Consider the following 13,507-nt stretch of genomic DNA (forward strand, 5'->3'; position numbering starts at 1 on the left):
AAAAGGATCACAAATATTAGGTTCATGAAAGATAATTATCCATTATTGGGTGACCATACCTCTTCAATCAGCTTAGTATTTGACTTTTCTAATGAATCAACTCTTGAATGGAGGCTGCTGACTGTGCTGCTGAAATTATAATAAAGAAAAACTCATTCAAAACGATTCAAACTCACAAAAGAAAAAAAAAGTACGTTATCCTGGACTCCGTATGCTGACTAAAATGCGTCATCTGCCCTGTCCAAATTTTTGTGAGGAAAGTTTCATTTAGTTGCGTAACTTAATTTGGCTAGGAGAGCAATAAGGGCTGTAGTAAAATAATCAATATTTCTATTAAAACTCCATTTAGTGCTGCTCATTATTTCTTTATAAAGTCTTCTTAGAGTCCTTCTTACATTTAACTTACAATATTTGGGAATAGAAATTGCACACAAAGATTACTAAATATTGTTAAAAATTAAATTAGAAATTATCTTTAAAAGGATAAACTTCAAACGTCCACTTTATAATTAAGTAGCTTAATGAATCATATAAACCATAGTCTTCAACTTAAGCCCTGTTCTGTTTCCTCTCTCTACTTTCATAGTAAATTAAAGACCTCCAAAGTCAACCAAGGTTTGAGAAATATGAATATGAGACACCCAGCATTGGATACATGGTCAGTCTGCAGCTAAAAAAACACCCAGCCTTTCAAAGATAAAGCCAAAAGTCAGGTTACACCACGTAACGTAGTTTTGGGCACTTTTGTTTAGATGGGTCAAGATTAGAAATTATTGTATATTTTATTGAGTCTGTGGTTCAAAGCCTGCTTGATACTACCATCTCAAGCTTTCTCTAACAAAATGTAATGTGGTATATACATTACAGCAAAAATTCTAATAGATACCACAAATTTTATACTAGCCTCAGAAACAGGTATTGATATTTTAGTTTAACTGGTGAAACAAGAAAAATGTTTTTTCCATTTGTATTAAATAATTTTTAATACAGCCACTCTTAGGTAAGAAGTCACACACCAAGTATTCCACAAACTGCACCAAGGTATCCAGGTGGTGAGACAGAACAAGTATAGGACTCAGAGATGGAAGACCAAGGTTACGGTTCTTGCATCTCTGCTTCCTAACTGTATGACCTTGAAAGTTGTAAAACCTTTCTGGGCTTAGTTTCCCTATCGATGAAATTGGACAATAATATGTGTCTTGCCTTTGCGGATCAATAAAATAATAATAATCAAAGGAGCACTTTGAAAATAATAAACCCTCAACAATGGTTTTCTTTGGATGATGGGATAATAGGGAAGTTCTGTTTAATATCCCTTTTCTACACTTTCCGAATATTCTAAATGTACAAGAACCACTTTAAAATTAGAAAAGACAATGAAACATTTTTAATGCATAAAGCACACAAAAGTAAAGCAGTAGTACTGCTGTAACTGATTAAAACACATAATTTAAAAGATTGAGAATGTGAAAGTTCTTTTGAACCAAAAGGAGCAGGCTCCAAGATAAACTGTTGTATGAAGAAAGGAAAGTACAAAATAGTGTGAAAAGTATGCTACTTTATATGTAAAGAACAGGGGGAGGAGATATAAGAATATATGTGCATATTATTCCTTATTTGCATAAAATATCTCTTGAGGCAGATGTAAGAACCTAGTATATCAAACACTTCAGAAGAGAGAAACCAGATGGTTTCCATTTTACGCTCCCTTTATACCTTTTGAAGTATAAATGATATAAATATATTACCTATTCCAAAAAAAAGAATAAAACCTTAAAAATACATAAGCAATACAAGGCTGTATTTAGAAATACAACTTCAGGAATATAAATTATAAAATACACATGCATTTCCTACATCTATTCCTAAAGCTTCATAAGGAAAAAAAAAACATACTGATGTGAGGTCTTTCCTATCTCTATAATCTCAGAAGGAAAGCAAGTATTAGTTTCTTTTTCTAAAATGGCAAAAAGTTTAATTGCATTTTCTGATTGTAAGAGTAATGATGATTGTGTAACACTCAGAAAAGTAAAACAAAGAATAAAATAAATGATCTATACTCCCATCACCCAGAGATAGCCATTTTTACTTATTAAATTTAATTAATGAGAACAGCCTATCTCTAACTATGTAGCAAATACTACTCACTACACCTGCACTGTCCAGCATGGCAGCCATGAGCCATATGCACTGAGCACTTGAAATGTGGCTAGTCAAATCAAAATGTGCTGTAACTGTAAAATACACACTGGGTTTTGAAGACTTGGTACAAAATAGTAATAATAACATAAAATATCTCATTCACAATTTTTATATTGATTACATGTTGAAATGATATTTCAGATATACTGAGTTAAGTAAAAAATATACTATTAAAATTAATTTCACCTGTTTCTTGTATACCTTTCAAGTGTGGCTACTAGAAAATTTTTAATTACCTATGTGGCTCACACATATCTGACTGGCCAGAACTGCATTATATTATTTCACATACAGATCTCAGAAATTCTTCTCAGAGTATTCACTCTGATGGCTTCAAGGATCAGGTGACACTGTAGGGAGAAAAATTCCACCATGGAAGATAGCAACATTTACATATTAGGCCATTTGAAGTATGAAAAATGAATTTTGAACCATCAAAATGCTATAAAATTCCATCTTACTAGCTTTTTTCCCTAAAGGTATAAGTTTAAAATTCTATTTAAATTCTATGAAAATTCTTCTTAAAAATCTGATTCACATTTTCCATTAAAAGTGAATTATCTCCAAGAACTTTCTACATTCTTAATCTCCATTCACTATCTCTTCACCTCTTCTCCAAGACTTGTAAAAAAAGGTATAGGGTTAAGCTGATCTAAATGAAAACACACAAAACTAAGACAATATTCATAAATTTGCTAAGTATCCATAATACTTACTTCAGTTGTCTATTTAACTCTTCAACGTAATTCTTCTGATCTAAGATGGCAGCAATCTGAACATTCCTAGAGGGGAAAATAAAGTAGCTTTGCACTAGTTTGAAAAGGTATAGTGGCGCAAAATTAAACTTCTGAATCATCTAAAATTATTGTGAAACCATAATGTGCCCTAAAAACAAAAATCAACAATCTTTGTAATCCTGTAGAAGCTGAATGACTGTAACTGTTGCTAAATAAATAACATGCTAATACTAAATTTAATAATACCATTAACGTATCTTACATTTAAAAACAATCAGATCTTGAAATAAACCAAAATTTATTTGTAAGCGTGTGACTAATAAGCTCTCATCAATTTTATCACAAAACACAGAACTGAGAACAGGAACACAAATGAAGATCTGCACAGTGGGGTTTGTGGTGGCAGGATTCATAGTTTGCATTGGATGGAGGTGGCCTAAGGGTACATCAACTAATGAACAGAATGCCATTAACTGTGGTGTGTACATACAATGGAATACTGAGAGACTACGAAGGAATGAAGTTGTGAGGTATGCAACAAGGTGGAGGGACCTTGATGACAGTATGTTGAGTGAAATAAACCAGAAATGAAAAGACATTATAATGTCTCACTAATATCGACTAACTATAATATGCAAACTCTGAGAACTGAATCTGAGAGCATAGGCTGTCAGGGGAAGGCTTATGATAAAGGTTCCTAGATTCTAAGCTCTTACAGCAGTTATATCTATTCCTGAGTTGTAATGGTTATTTCTAAATTCTGAGATGCTTAGCTCTTTGCATATAAGCTGGTCAGTCCCTGGAACTTCAGGTATCTGTGTGATATGACACCTCAGACTCAGCCCGAGTTTGACAGCTATGAATGTCAGCATTACCCCATACAGCAAATGTTAAAAAAGCTGAAAAAGAGATCAGACTTCAACTAGAGATATGAACGAAATGGACTTGGTTAGGACTAAGGTAAATCAGACTAAAGGGTAAAGGATAATATTGACTGTGTTTTAAAACTTCAACTCCTGTGTGAGACCAAAGGCAGACATGTTTATTTGGTGCAAAAATCTATATTTTCTACAGCAGACTATATAATTTAACTTATATGGTCAGTTTATTCAAATATCATAATTACATGGAACTTTGAAAAGGGAGTGAGATGTGGTTGGTATGTACAGGTTAGTGTGAAGCCCCAATACATCCCAGAGTAATTTGGGCAGAGAATAAAATGCATTAAGGGACTGGGAAAAAAATGTGGAAATATTAAACTTCCCCACCTGGGGAATTTCTGATATTCTCACAGGCATTGGGGACTACCAATTTAGAAGGCCAAGCCCTCGAACTTGGGGCTTGCCCTTACAAAGTTTGTTACCGGAAAGGAGAGACTAAGCCTACTTATAATGGTGCCTAAGAGTCACCCCCAGAGAATCTCTTTTGTTGCTCACATGTGGCCTGTCTCTCTAAGTCAACTCGGCAGGTAAACTCATTGCCCCCCCTGCTAAGTGGGACATGACTCCCAGGGGTGTAAATCTCTCCAGGAACGTGGGACATGACTCCCAGGGATGAGCCTGGACCTGGTATTGTGAGACTGAGAAAACCTTCTTGCCTAAATGGGGGAAGAGAAATGAAACAAAATAAAGTTTCAGTGGCTGAGAGATTTCAAATGGAGTTAAGAGGACATTCTGGAGGTTACTCTTATACATTATATAGATATTCCTTTTTAGTTTTTAGTGTACTGGAAAAGCTAGAAGGAAATACCTGAAGCTATGGAACTGCAACCCAGTAGCCTTGATTCTTGAAGAAGACTGTATAATTATATAGCTTACACTTTGTGACCATGTAATTCAAAAACCTTGTGGCTCACACTCCCTTTATCCAGTGTATTGACAGATGTATAGAAAAATGGAGAAAAAAAGTAAATGAATAATAGGGAGGGATGGGGGGGATGGAATGCTTTGGGTGTTCTTTTTTCCTTTAATTTTTATTCTTATTTTTTTTCTGTGTGGTAATGAAAATGTTCAAAAAATTAACTGTGGTGATAAATGCACAACTATATAATGGTATTGTGAACAACTGATTGTACACTTAGGATGACTGTATGGTATGTGAAAACATCTCAATAAAATTGAATTAAAAAAAAAAAGGGGGTCTCAGGAACTACAGGTGTGACCAAAAGTCCTATTTAATATTAAAGCCACCTTGTTCTAAGCAATCTTCCCTAATTTACTTTGTAAAGCTTTAAATGGAAGTAAAAACGAAACAAAGCAGGAAGTACAAGAAAAAAAGAAAACAAAAACCATCATGTAAATAGATGTACCTCATATGGATTTGTGAAGAACTACATAAATAATACAGCATGTGAAATGGTTTATGAAAACCATACCTTTCTTTATTTCCAATATCTTCTTCATTCTTTAAATACATGGAAAAATCAATCACTCCAACCTGAATTAAAGGACAAAAACAGTACTTCAACAGAAATACCTTTAACATACACTGAATATCATTCTTAATTTTTCTTTAGCATTTAACAGCACTATTTATAACTTAGATATCTGGGTCAAAGAGGAACAGTACAAACTCAAAACAATTTGTAGTCAGTACTAATGATTTTCACTTACTTGTGAGTCTAAATCCTCTCCCTTTACACACAGATTAGCATCTATCACATTCAGCCCAACCAGCAGCCCAACAATTACTGCTCCTTCTTCTTCCATCATTAGTGCATGACACTCATAGAATTCACTGTGAAAGTTAAAACAATAAAAACCTTAAATTACAAATTTCAAAAACTAAATTTTAAAATCTCAGCACCTTTTTACAGACCTGGAACCATCCTAAATTAGATATTTTTAAATAAGCCTTTCTACAGGGGAATAACTTTCCAAAATTTTTAATGTTAAGAGTCTATATTTTATACTATTAAAAAGAAAGGGACTGAAGAAAATAAAAGAGGAAAAGGAAAACTGAAAGAGAAAAAAGGAGAAGCAAAGAAAGAACATAAGAAAAAGAGGCATCACCGAGGCCTGAAATGTTTCTGACTCTCAGGAGGACATGGTGACTGTTGCAGGTCTGATTATGAGGCCATTACTAGAGTTGAATTTTCAATCACAGGACTTAAGATTGAGGTGGTGAAATGAACAAATGAAACATTTCAAAGTCGTGCTAGTCAATGAATTTGATATGTGTACTGCAAATGTTCGTAATAGATAATCAATTAAAGATACTTATGAATACACATGTTCTAAAAATGTTCAAACAAGAGACTTAGAAACAGGACAGTCTAAAAACTAAGACTCATCAGAGAGAACTGGTTATCATTTTCTCATGTTTTCAGCAAGCAGTCTCATGTATATTATTTAAACACTTTAATTAAACTTCAGATATTATTAAGAAATTGCAGATGTTTAAGAATGGTTATTCTTATTTAACAAATGGGAAAACAAAGATGTAAAACAAGAGTCATAGGTAGAGCCAAATACAGGACCAAATTCATCAGAACAGTAAAGAGGCACTCTAAAAGACCAAGGATGGAGGGCTGTCATAAGACCACTCCCTTTGAGGACTGACTGCCCTACTCTGAAACTCTGTCTTAAAATTTTTGCCTTTGATTTAAACTGAAGACTTAAATGATGCCCACAATGCAGCTGAAGCAGCAGTTTGGACATTGAAGATCTAAAAAGAGACCTGTGAAATTAAAGCCCCAAGTTCCAAAACAAATTTTTATTCAGAGAATTATCTGTAACTCAGAGAATTAAAACTAACTTAAAAATATGAACTATATAAATTTCCCCTATTAAAAAATTTATAGTATTTAATTTTTTAGGCCAGATCCAGGTCCATGTCTCCACTGTGTTTTTCTTTCTCACTTTGGTCCTCTTATGTTATGCATGATATTGTATTTTATATATCCTTTTGTGGTATACTTCCAATCCTTTTTGAAAGACAGCATATAAATGAAATAAAAAACAAAAATGACCATGATTTAATGGTACTAACCTCAAGAGATCCCTTTGGATAATTAAGCAACGCAGGTAATCAGCCATTTTTTTTTGCATAAGGGCTAATCTAAGCCATGCTCTTGCACGACCCAGGGGAGTCCTAGAAAGAAAAAGCAGTCAGGAAACAGCTCCAAGGCAAAGATTATGGACTATATGCTCTATCTCTTTTGAGATACACATTAACAGAAAAAAAAAAGACACTGAGACTTCTGAGAGCAACATCATCAAAATGGTGACATGAGACGTCCCCTAGAAAAATCTCCTCTGAGAAACAAATAATAAAAGGATAAATCACACTTGCTTGGAACTCTAGAGGAAGAAAGAGACTGGAGAAGGACTCTACAAATGCTGAAGGAAGGAAAAAAAAAAAAAAAGACACCAAAAAAGAAGGTAGATCTGCAACTCAGACCTGCCAGTCCAGACCCCTCCCCTCACTTGGTCCTGTGCAGATTAAGAGTCACACAGTGGCAGCACTCTCCCAGGTACCCCCTGCCATAGTCACAGAACACAGAGCCACTCAAGGCAGTGATTTAGAACCCCATGGACATCGAGACACAGGGACCCAATGCCACATAGACCCAAGATGGAACCCAAGCAACTGAGAGCACTTCCATAAAAAAGCGTCCCCAGAAATCTCTTTTGTTGCTCAGATGTGGCCTTTCTGTCTTTAAGCCCAACTCAGCAAATAAATTCATTAATCTCCCCAACATGCAGGACATGACTCCCAGGGGAATGAATCTCCCTGGCAATGTGGATGTGATGCCCAGGAATGAGCTGGGCCCTGGCAACAAGGGATTGAAAATGCCTACTTGACCAAAAGTGCGGGAAAAAAAAGAAAGGTAACAAGCTGAGGTCACAGTAGCTGAGAGATCCCAAATAGAGTAAAGTGGCTATCCTGGAGGTTGCTCTTATGCAAGATCCCGCTAGGCATACCAAGAGGCCACAGTACGCCATGCCCTTATCAAAAGTAGTCCCCAAATACCTAGGTCACTACCTGAGATTCTATAAAATATTCACTTGCTAAGTTTTATCTCTCAGAAACTTAAATCCACCAGAGTGTTCCTATGCCAGACAAGTCCTAAAACGCAGAGGCAACAGCCTCCTTAAGAACAACAATCAGATGCAGCCCCCTTCCCTGTACTGCTGACATCCCCTTTCAACATGAAGAAGTTAGGGTGCTCACTGTCTAGACACCCCTGAAGATGGAGAAGGAGATTAAATGAGAGGAAGGGGTAGCAACAAATAACATAAGATTTAACAACGGTCTATGAAACTTTATATAAATATACATATTTTTTTAGATGCTGGGGTGTTGGAATAGCTGGAAGGAGGGAAATGACATGGTGGAACTGGAACCTATAACATCCTTTGAAATTTGCTCTATAGCTATTCATTGAATTGTGCTTTGAAAGTCTTCACCTTTCTATATATACCCTACAGTGCATAAGTAAAGAACTGAAACCATGGATCTGTAACCCATAACAACTTTTGAAATTACCTATGTAACTGCTTATTGAGCTGTACATCGAAAGGTAACACCCTTCTGTATGCATGTTATATTTTATATTAATGGAAAAGGCTGAAGTTGTCGAACAGTGACCCATGATATTCTTCGAAATTTGCTTCCTAACTACTTGTTAAATCGTACTTTGAAAGTTATCACTGTTATGTATACATGTTAAAGCTCACAATAAAAGAAATGCATTAAAAAAAAGAGCATCCCCAGGAAACAAGAGACCTATGGTGGAACTGTTGGCAAGAGGTGTACATACACAACCTAATTTCTAATTGCTGGAGTAACTAAATGAAAAAGATAGGTGTTTTTGAACATTAACCTCGTGTGCTCTGTGAAGTGGGATGCTCTAACGTGGAAACAAAAGAGACCCATGTTGGAACCATCAGAAAGCAGTACACACACACACACCCTGGTATCTAATTGCTGGAATACCTAAACAGAAAAAACAGGCATTTTTGAACACTAACACCATCTGGCTCTCTGGGATGTGATACCCTAACATGGAAATTACTGAAGGCAGAAAACCCTCACAGAAAAAAAGGAAAACTGAATTGCTTTAAGACATAATGGGCCCCAGGACTGAAAATTTTGTGTGAGGAAAAGAGGGCACTGAGTGAGGGAGAGCAGATTAGTGAATCATAGAAGCTGAGTAGAAAAATCTACACAAAAACAAACAGAACAACTCAGGACTCCTGGAGAAGGAACAGAGGAAAGGAAGCCACCTCCTGGAAGTGAAACTAATTACATATAAAATTTGTACCACATGTACAGGGCAAGAAACAGGCACACAAGACCTGAGGAAATCTGAACAGTTAAACACAGGCTGCTCTAAAGGTTCAGTATAAGCTGGACCAAGAGTTGAAGAAGAGCCTTAACACATAGCTAATCTACAATAAAATCCTAGGCAAGAGGAAGAAACTGACCTTCAGAGACAGCATACCAAAATAATCAGATGCCCAGACACCAGCAAAAAATTACAAGCCATACTAAGCAAGAGGAAGATAGGCCTCAGTCAAGGAAACAGATTAAAACTTCAGAGTAGACACAGATTTTGGAACATCTAACAAAAGAAGTTCAAACAAATCTAAATCAACAAAGGAGCTGAAGGAAAATAAGGAAAGAAATAAACTAAATATGGATAGAGAGCTAAAAGATATAAGGAAGACAGTATGTGAGCAAACAAAAATTAGAAAATTTAAAAAGGAACATAATGGAAATTATAGGACTGGAAAGCACAGTAATAGAGATTAAAAATACACTAGAGGCATACAACAGCAGATTTGAACAAGCAGAAGAATGAGCGAACTAGAAAACAGGAAAATCGAAATCATCCAGTCAGAAGAACAGAAAGAGAAAAGAATGGAAAAAATTAAGCACTGTTTCAGGGATCTGAGGGATAACATGAAGCATACAAATTATAAATAATGGGAGTCCCAGAAAGAGAACAGAAAGGAAAATGGGCAGAAAGAATATTTGAGGAAATAATGGCCCAAAATTTCCAACTCTTAGGAAAGATATAATTACACATGTCCAAGAAGCACAATGTACTCCAAACAGGACGTAATAGTTTGAAGCTGATATGTACCCCAGAACAGACCTATTGTAGATGGGATCTTTTAATTAGATTATTTCAATTGAGATGTGACCTGCCTCATTCAAGGTGGGTCTTAATCCTCTTACTATAGTCTTTTATAAGAAGATAAAACACATACAGAAGGTAAGAGATGAAAGTAAAAGAAGCTTACAGAGAAATACCCAGAGAAGTTTAGAGAAAAAGCCACAGACAGAGAAGCCAGAAGCTGAAGCAATGAAACCAGCAAGAGAAGGACCAGCAGACGCCAGCCATGTGCCTTCCCACATGACAGTGACATCCTGGGTGCCAGCAGCCTGTCTTCAGAGTCCAGGTATCATTCCGCTGATACCTTGAGTTGGACATTTCCACAGCCTAAGAACTATAAATTGTAAGTTAACAAATCCCCATTGTAAAAGCCAAACGATTTTTGGTATATTGCATTCCAGCAGCTTTAGCAAACCAAAACACAGGATAAACCTAATACACCTACTCCAAGACAGATATTAATCAAACTGTAAAATGCCAAAGATAAAGAGAGAATTCTGAAAGCAGCAAGAGAGAAAGTGACTCATCACATACAAGGGATCATCAATAAGACTAAGTGCTGATTTCTCATCAGAAACCATGGAAACAAGAAGGCAGTGGTATAATGTATTAAAGGTACAGAAAGAGAAAAAATCCTTTATCCAGCAAAACTGTCCTTGAAAAATAAGAGAGCGTTTAAGACATTTACAGATACAAGAAAAACTGACAGAGTTCATCACCAAAAGATATGCCCTACAAGAACTGCTAAAGGAAGTTCTTCTGCTTGAAGAAAAAGACAGAAGAGAGTATCTTGGAGCAGTATGAAGAAGAGATCTTCAGTAAAGGTAACTAAATGGGTAAATGCAAAACCCAAAAGTACTGAATCCTCATTATATAACTCTACTTCTTAATTCCTATAAGAGACAGAACACAATTTCTTATTGAATAAGAAACAATCATATTTCCTGAAAACAGTTACAGAAAATATAAAGAAGTAATGTGGGACAAAAATAACATAAAGAGGAGAAATGGAGGAATGTAGGAACATAGAATGTATATGCTATTGAAGTTAAGTTGGTATCTGTGCCAGTTTGAATGTATTGTGTCCCCCAAACGCCATTATCTTTAATGTAGTCTTGTGGGGGAGATGTTTTGGTGCTGATTAGATTTGCTTGGACTGTGCCCCACCCAGCTGTGGGTGATGACTCTGATGAGATATTCCCATGGAGGCATGGCCCCACCCATTCAGGGTGGGCCTTGATCAGTGGAGCCATATAAATGAGCTGACTCAAAGAGAGGGAACTCAGTGCAGCTGTGAGTGAAGTTTTGAAGAGGAGCAAGCTTGCTAGAGAGGAACGTCCTGGGAGAAAGCCATTTTGAAACCAGAACTTTGGAGCAGATGCCAGACATGTGCCTTTCCAGCTAACAGAGGTTTTCCGGACACCATTGGCCATCCTCCAGTGAAGGTACCCGATTACTGATGTGTTACCTTGGACACTTTATGGTCTTAAGACTGTAACTGTGTAGCCAAATAAACCCCCTTTTTATAAAAGCCAATCCATCTCTGGTGTTTTGCATTCTGCAGCATTAGCAAACTAGAACAGTATCTTTTCAAGCTAGTAGGCTATACACTTTGGTTGTGTAATACAAACCACAGGGTAACCAGAAAGAATATAAATTAAAAAATATACAGAAATGGAACTGAGAAAGGGATCAATCACATAAATCAAAAAAGATCAACTCTACACAAAAGAAGGTGGCAATAAAGGAAAAGTGAGACAAAAAAGATATAAGATATACAAAAAAGCAAATTAAAATGTCTGAAGTAAGCTCTGAATTAACAGTAATACAATGTTAATGGATTAAATTCCCCAATCAAAAGACACAGATTGGTACAATGAATAAAAAAGCACGATCCAACCAAATGTTGTTTATGAGACTTACCTTGGACCCAAAGACATAAATTGGTTGAAAGTGATGGGACAAAAAAAGATAATCCAAAGAGTAACCAAAAGAGAGCTGGGATAGTTATACTAATATCAGACAAAATAGACTTTAAGTCAAAAGCTACTATAAAAGACAAAGAAGGGCACCATACAATTAATAAAAGAGTCAATCCACAATGAAGAAATAATAATCATAAATGTTTATGGACCTAACAGTGCCCCAAAATATCTGAAGCAAGCACCAGCAATACTAAAGGGAGAAATACACACCTCTACAATAATAGTTGGAGACTTCAATATACCACTTTCATCAATGAATAGACCATTGTTCCGGTTTGCTAACGCTGCTGTTTTGCAAAACACCAGAAACAGATTGCAAAACACCAGAAATGGATTGGCCTTTATAAAGGGAGTTTATTTGGTTACAAAGCTACAGTCTTAAGGCCATAAAAATGTCCAAGCTATGGTGCCAACAAGCATACCTTCACTGAAGGAAGGCCAATGGCATCCGGAAAATGTCCGTTAGCTGGGAAGGCACATGGCTGGTGTCCACTTGCTCCCAGGTGGCATTTCAAAACAGCATTCTTCAAAATTTTGCTCTTGGGGCATTTTGTCCTCTTTTAGCTGCAGTTTCTCTTCAAAATGTCACTCTCAGTTGCTCTGAGGTCCTTGTCTAAGAACTCCCTTATACAACTCCAGTGATCCAATTAACACCACCCTGAATGGGCAGGGTAACACCTCCATGAAAACTATCCAAGCAAGCGTTTCACTCACAGTTGATTCATATCTCCATATAAACAATCAAAGAATCCAATCTAATCAACATTAATATATCTGTTCACACAAGATTGCATCAAAGAACATGGAGTTTGGGGAGACATAATACATTCAAATTGGCACAACCATCTAGACAGAAGATCAATAAGGAAATAGAGAACATGAATATGATAAATGAGCTAGATCTAATAGACATAGAGAACACTGCTTCCCAAAACAACAGAATACACATTCTTCTCTAGTGCACATGGAACATTCTCCAGGACAGACCACACGTTAGGTCACAAAACAAGTCTCCACAAATTTTAAAAGAATGAATTTATACAAAGCATCCTCTCTGACCACAATGGAATGAAGCTGGAAATATATAACAAGTAGGAAACTGGAAAATTCACAAATATATGCAAGTTTATATAACATACTCTTAAACCATCAATGGATCAAAGAAAAAACAAGGGAAATCAGTAAATATCTTGAGATGAATGAAAACAAGAAGCCAACATATAAAAAAATTAAGAGGTGCAGCAAGGGCAGTGCTCACAAAGAAATCTGTAGCCTTTAATGCTTACAAAAAGAGCTCCACAGTGGCCTTTCTCTCTAAGCCAACTGGGCAGGTAAACTCACCGCCCTCCCCACTACATGGGACATGACTTCCAGGGGTATAAATCTCCCTGGCAATGTGGAATGTGACTCCCAGGGATGAGCCTGGACCCTGCATTGCATGACTGAGAAAGCCTTCT

The 13,507-nt window shown here is 36.3% G+C and overlaps 1 protein-coding gene across 10 annotated transcripts in view; it reads right to left on the reverse strand.

Moving 5' to 3' along the window:
• Positions 1-13,507, reverse strand: part of RUFY2 (RUN and FYVE domain containing 2) — a 95,205-nt gene that overhangs the window by 53,284 nt on the left and 28,414 nt on the right. For 7 of the 10 annotated variants that reach the window (XR_005212094.1, XR_005212095.1, XM_037805403.1 and 4 more), the window contains 5 exons: positions 6,930-7,031; positions 5,552-5,675; positions 5,314-5,375; positions 2,919-2,984; positions 60-129 (listed from right to left, as the gene is read on the reverse strand). Coding sequence is in view for 8 of the 10 variants with exons in the window: in XM_037805403.1 (XP_037661331.1) it covers positions 60-129; positions 2,919-2,984; positions 5,314-5,375; positions 5,552-5,675; positions 6,930-7,031 (424 nt within the window). In the remaining 2 variants the exon portion in view is untranslated. The remainder of the gene's footprint in view (positions 1-59; positions 130-2,918; positions 2,985-5,313; positions 5,376-5,551; positions 5,676-6,929; positions 7,032-13,507) is intronic. The other 3 variants (XM_037805406.1, XM_037805410.1, XM_037805404.1) reach the window with 2 other exon arrangements.

The sequence above is a fragment of the Choloepus didactylus genome, chromosome 15, assembly GCF_015220235.1.
Source record: "Choloepus didactylus isolate mChoDid1 chromosome 15, mChoDid1.pri, whole genome shotgun sequence".
NCBI lineage: Eukaryota > Metazoa > Chordata > Mammalia > Pilosa > Megalonychidae > Choloepus > Choloepus didactylus.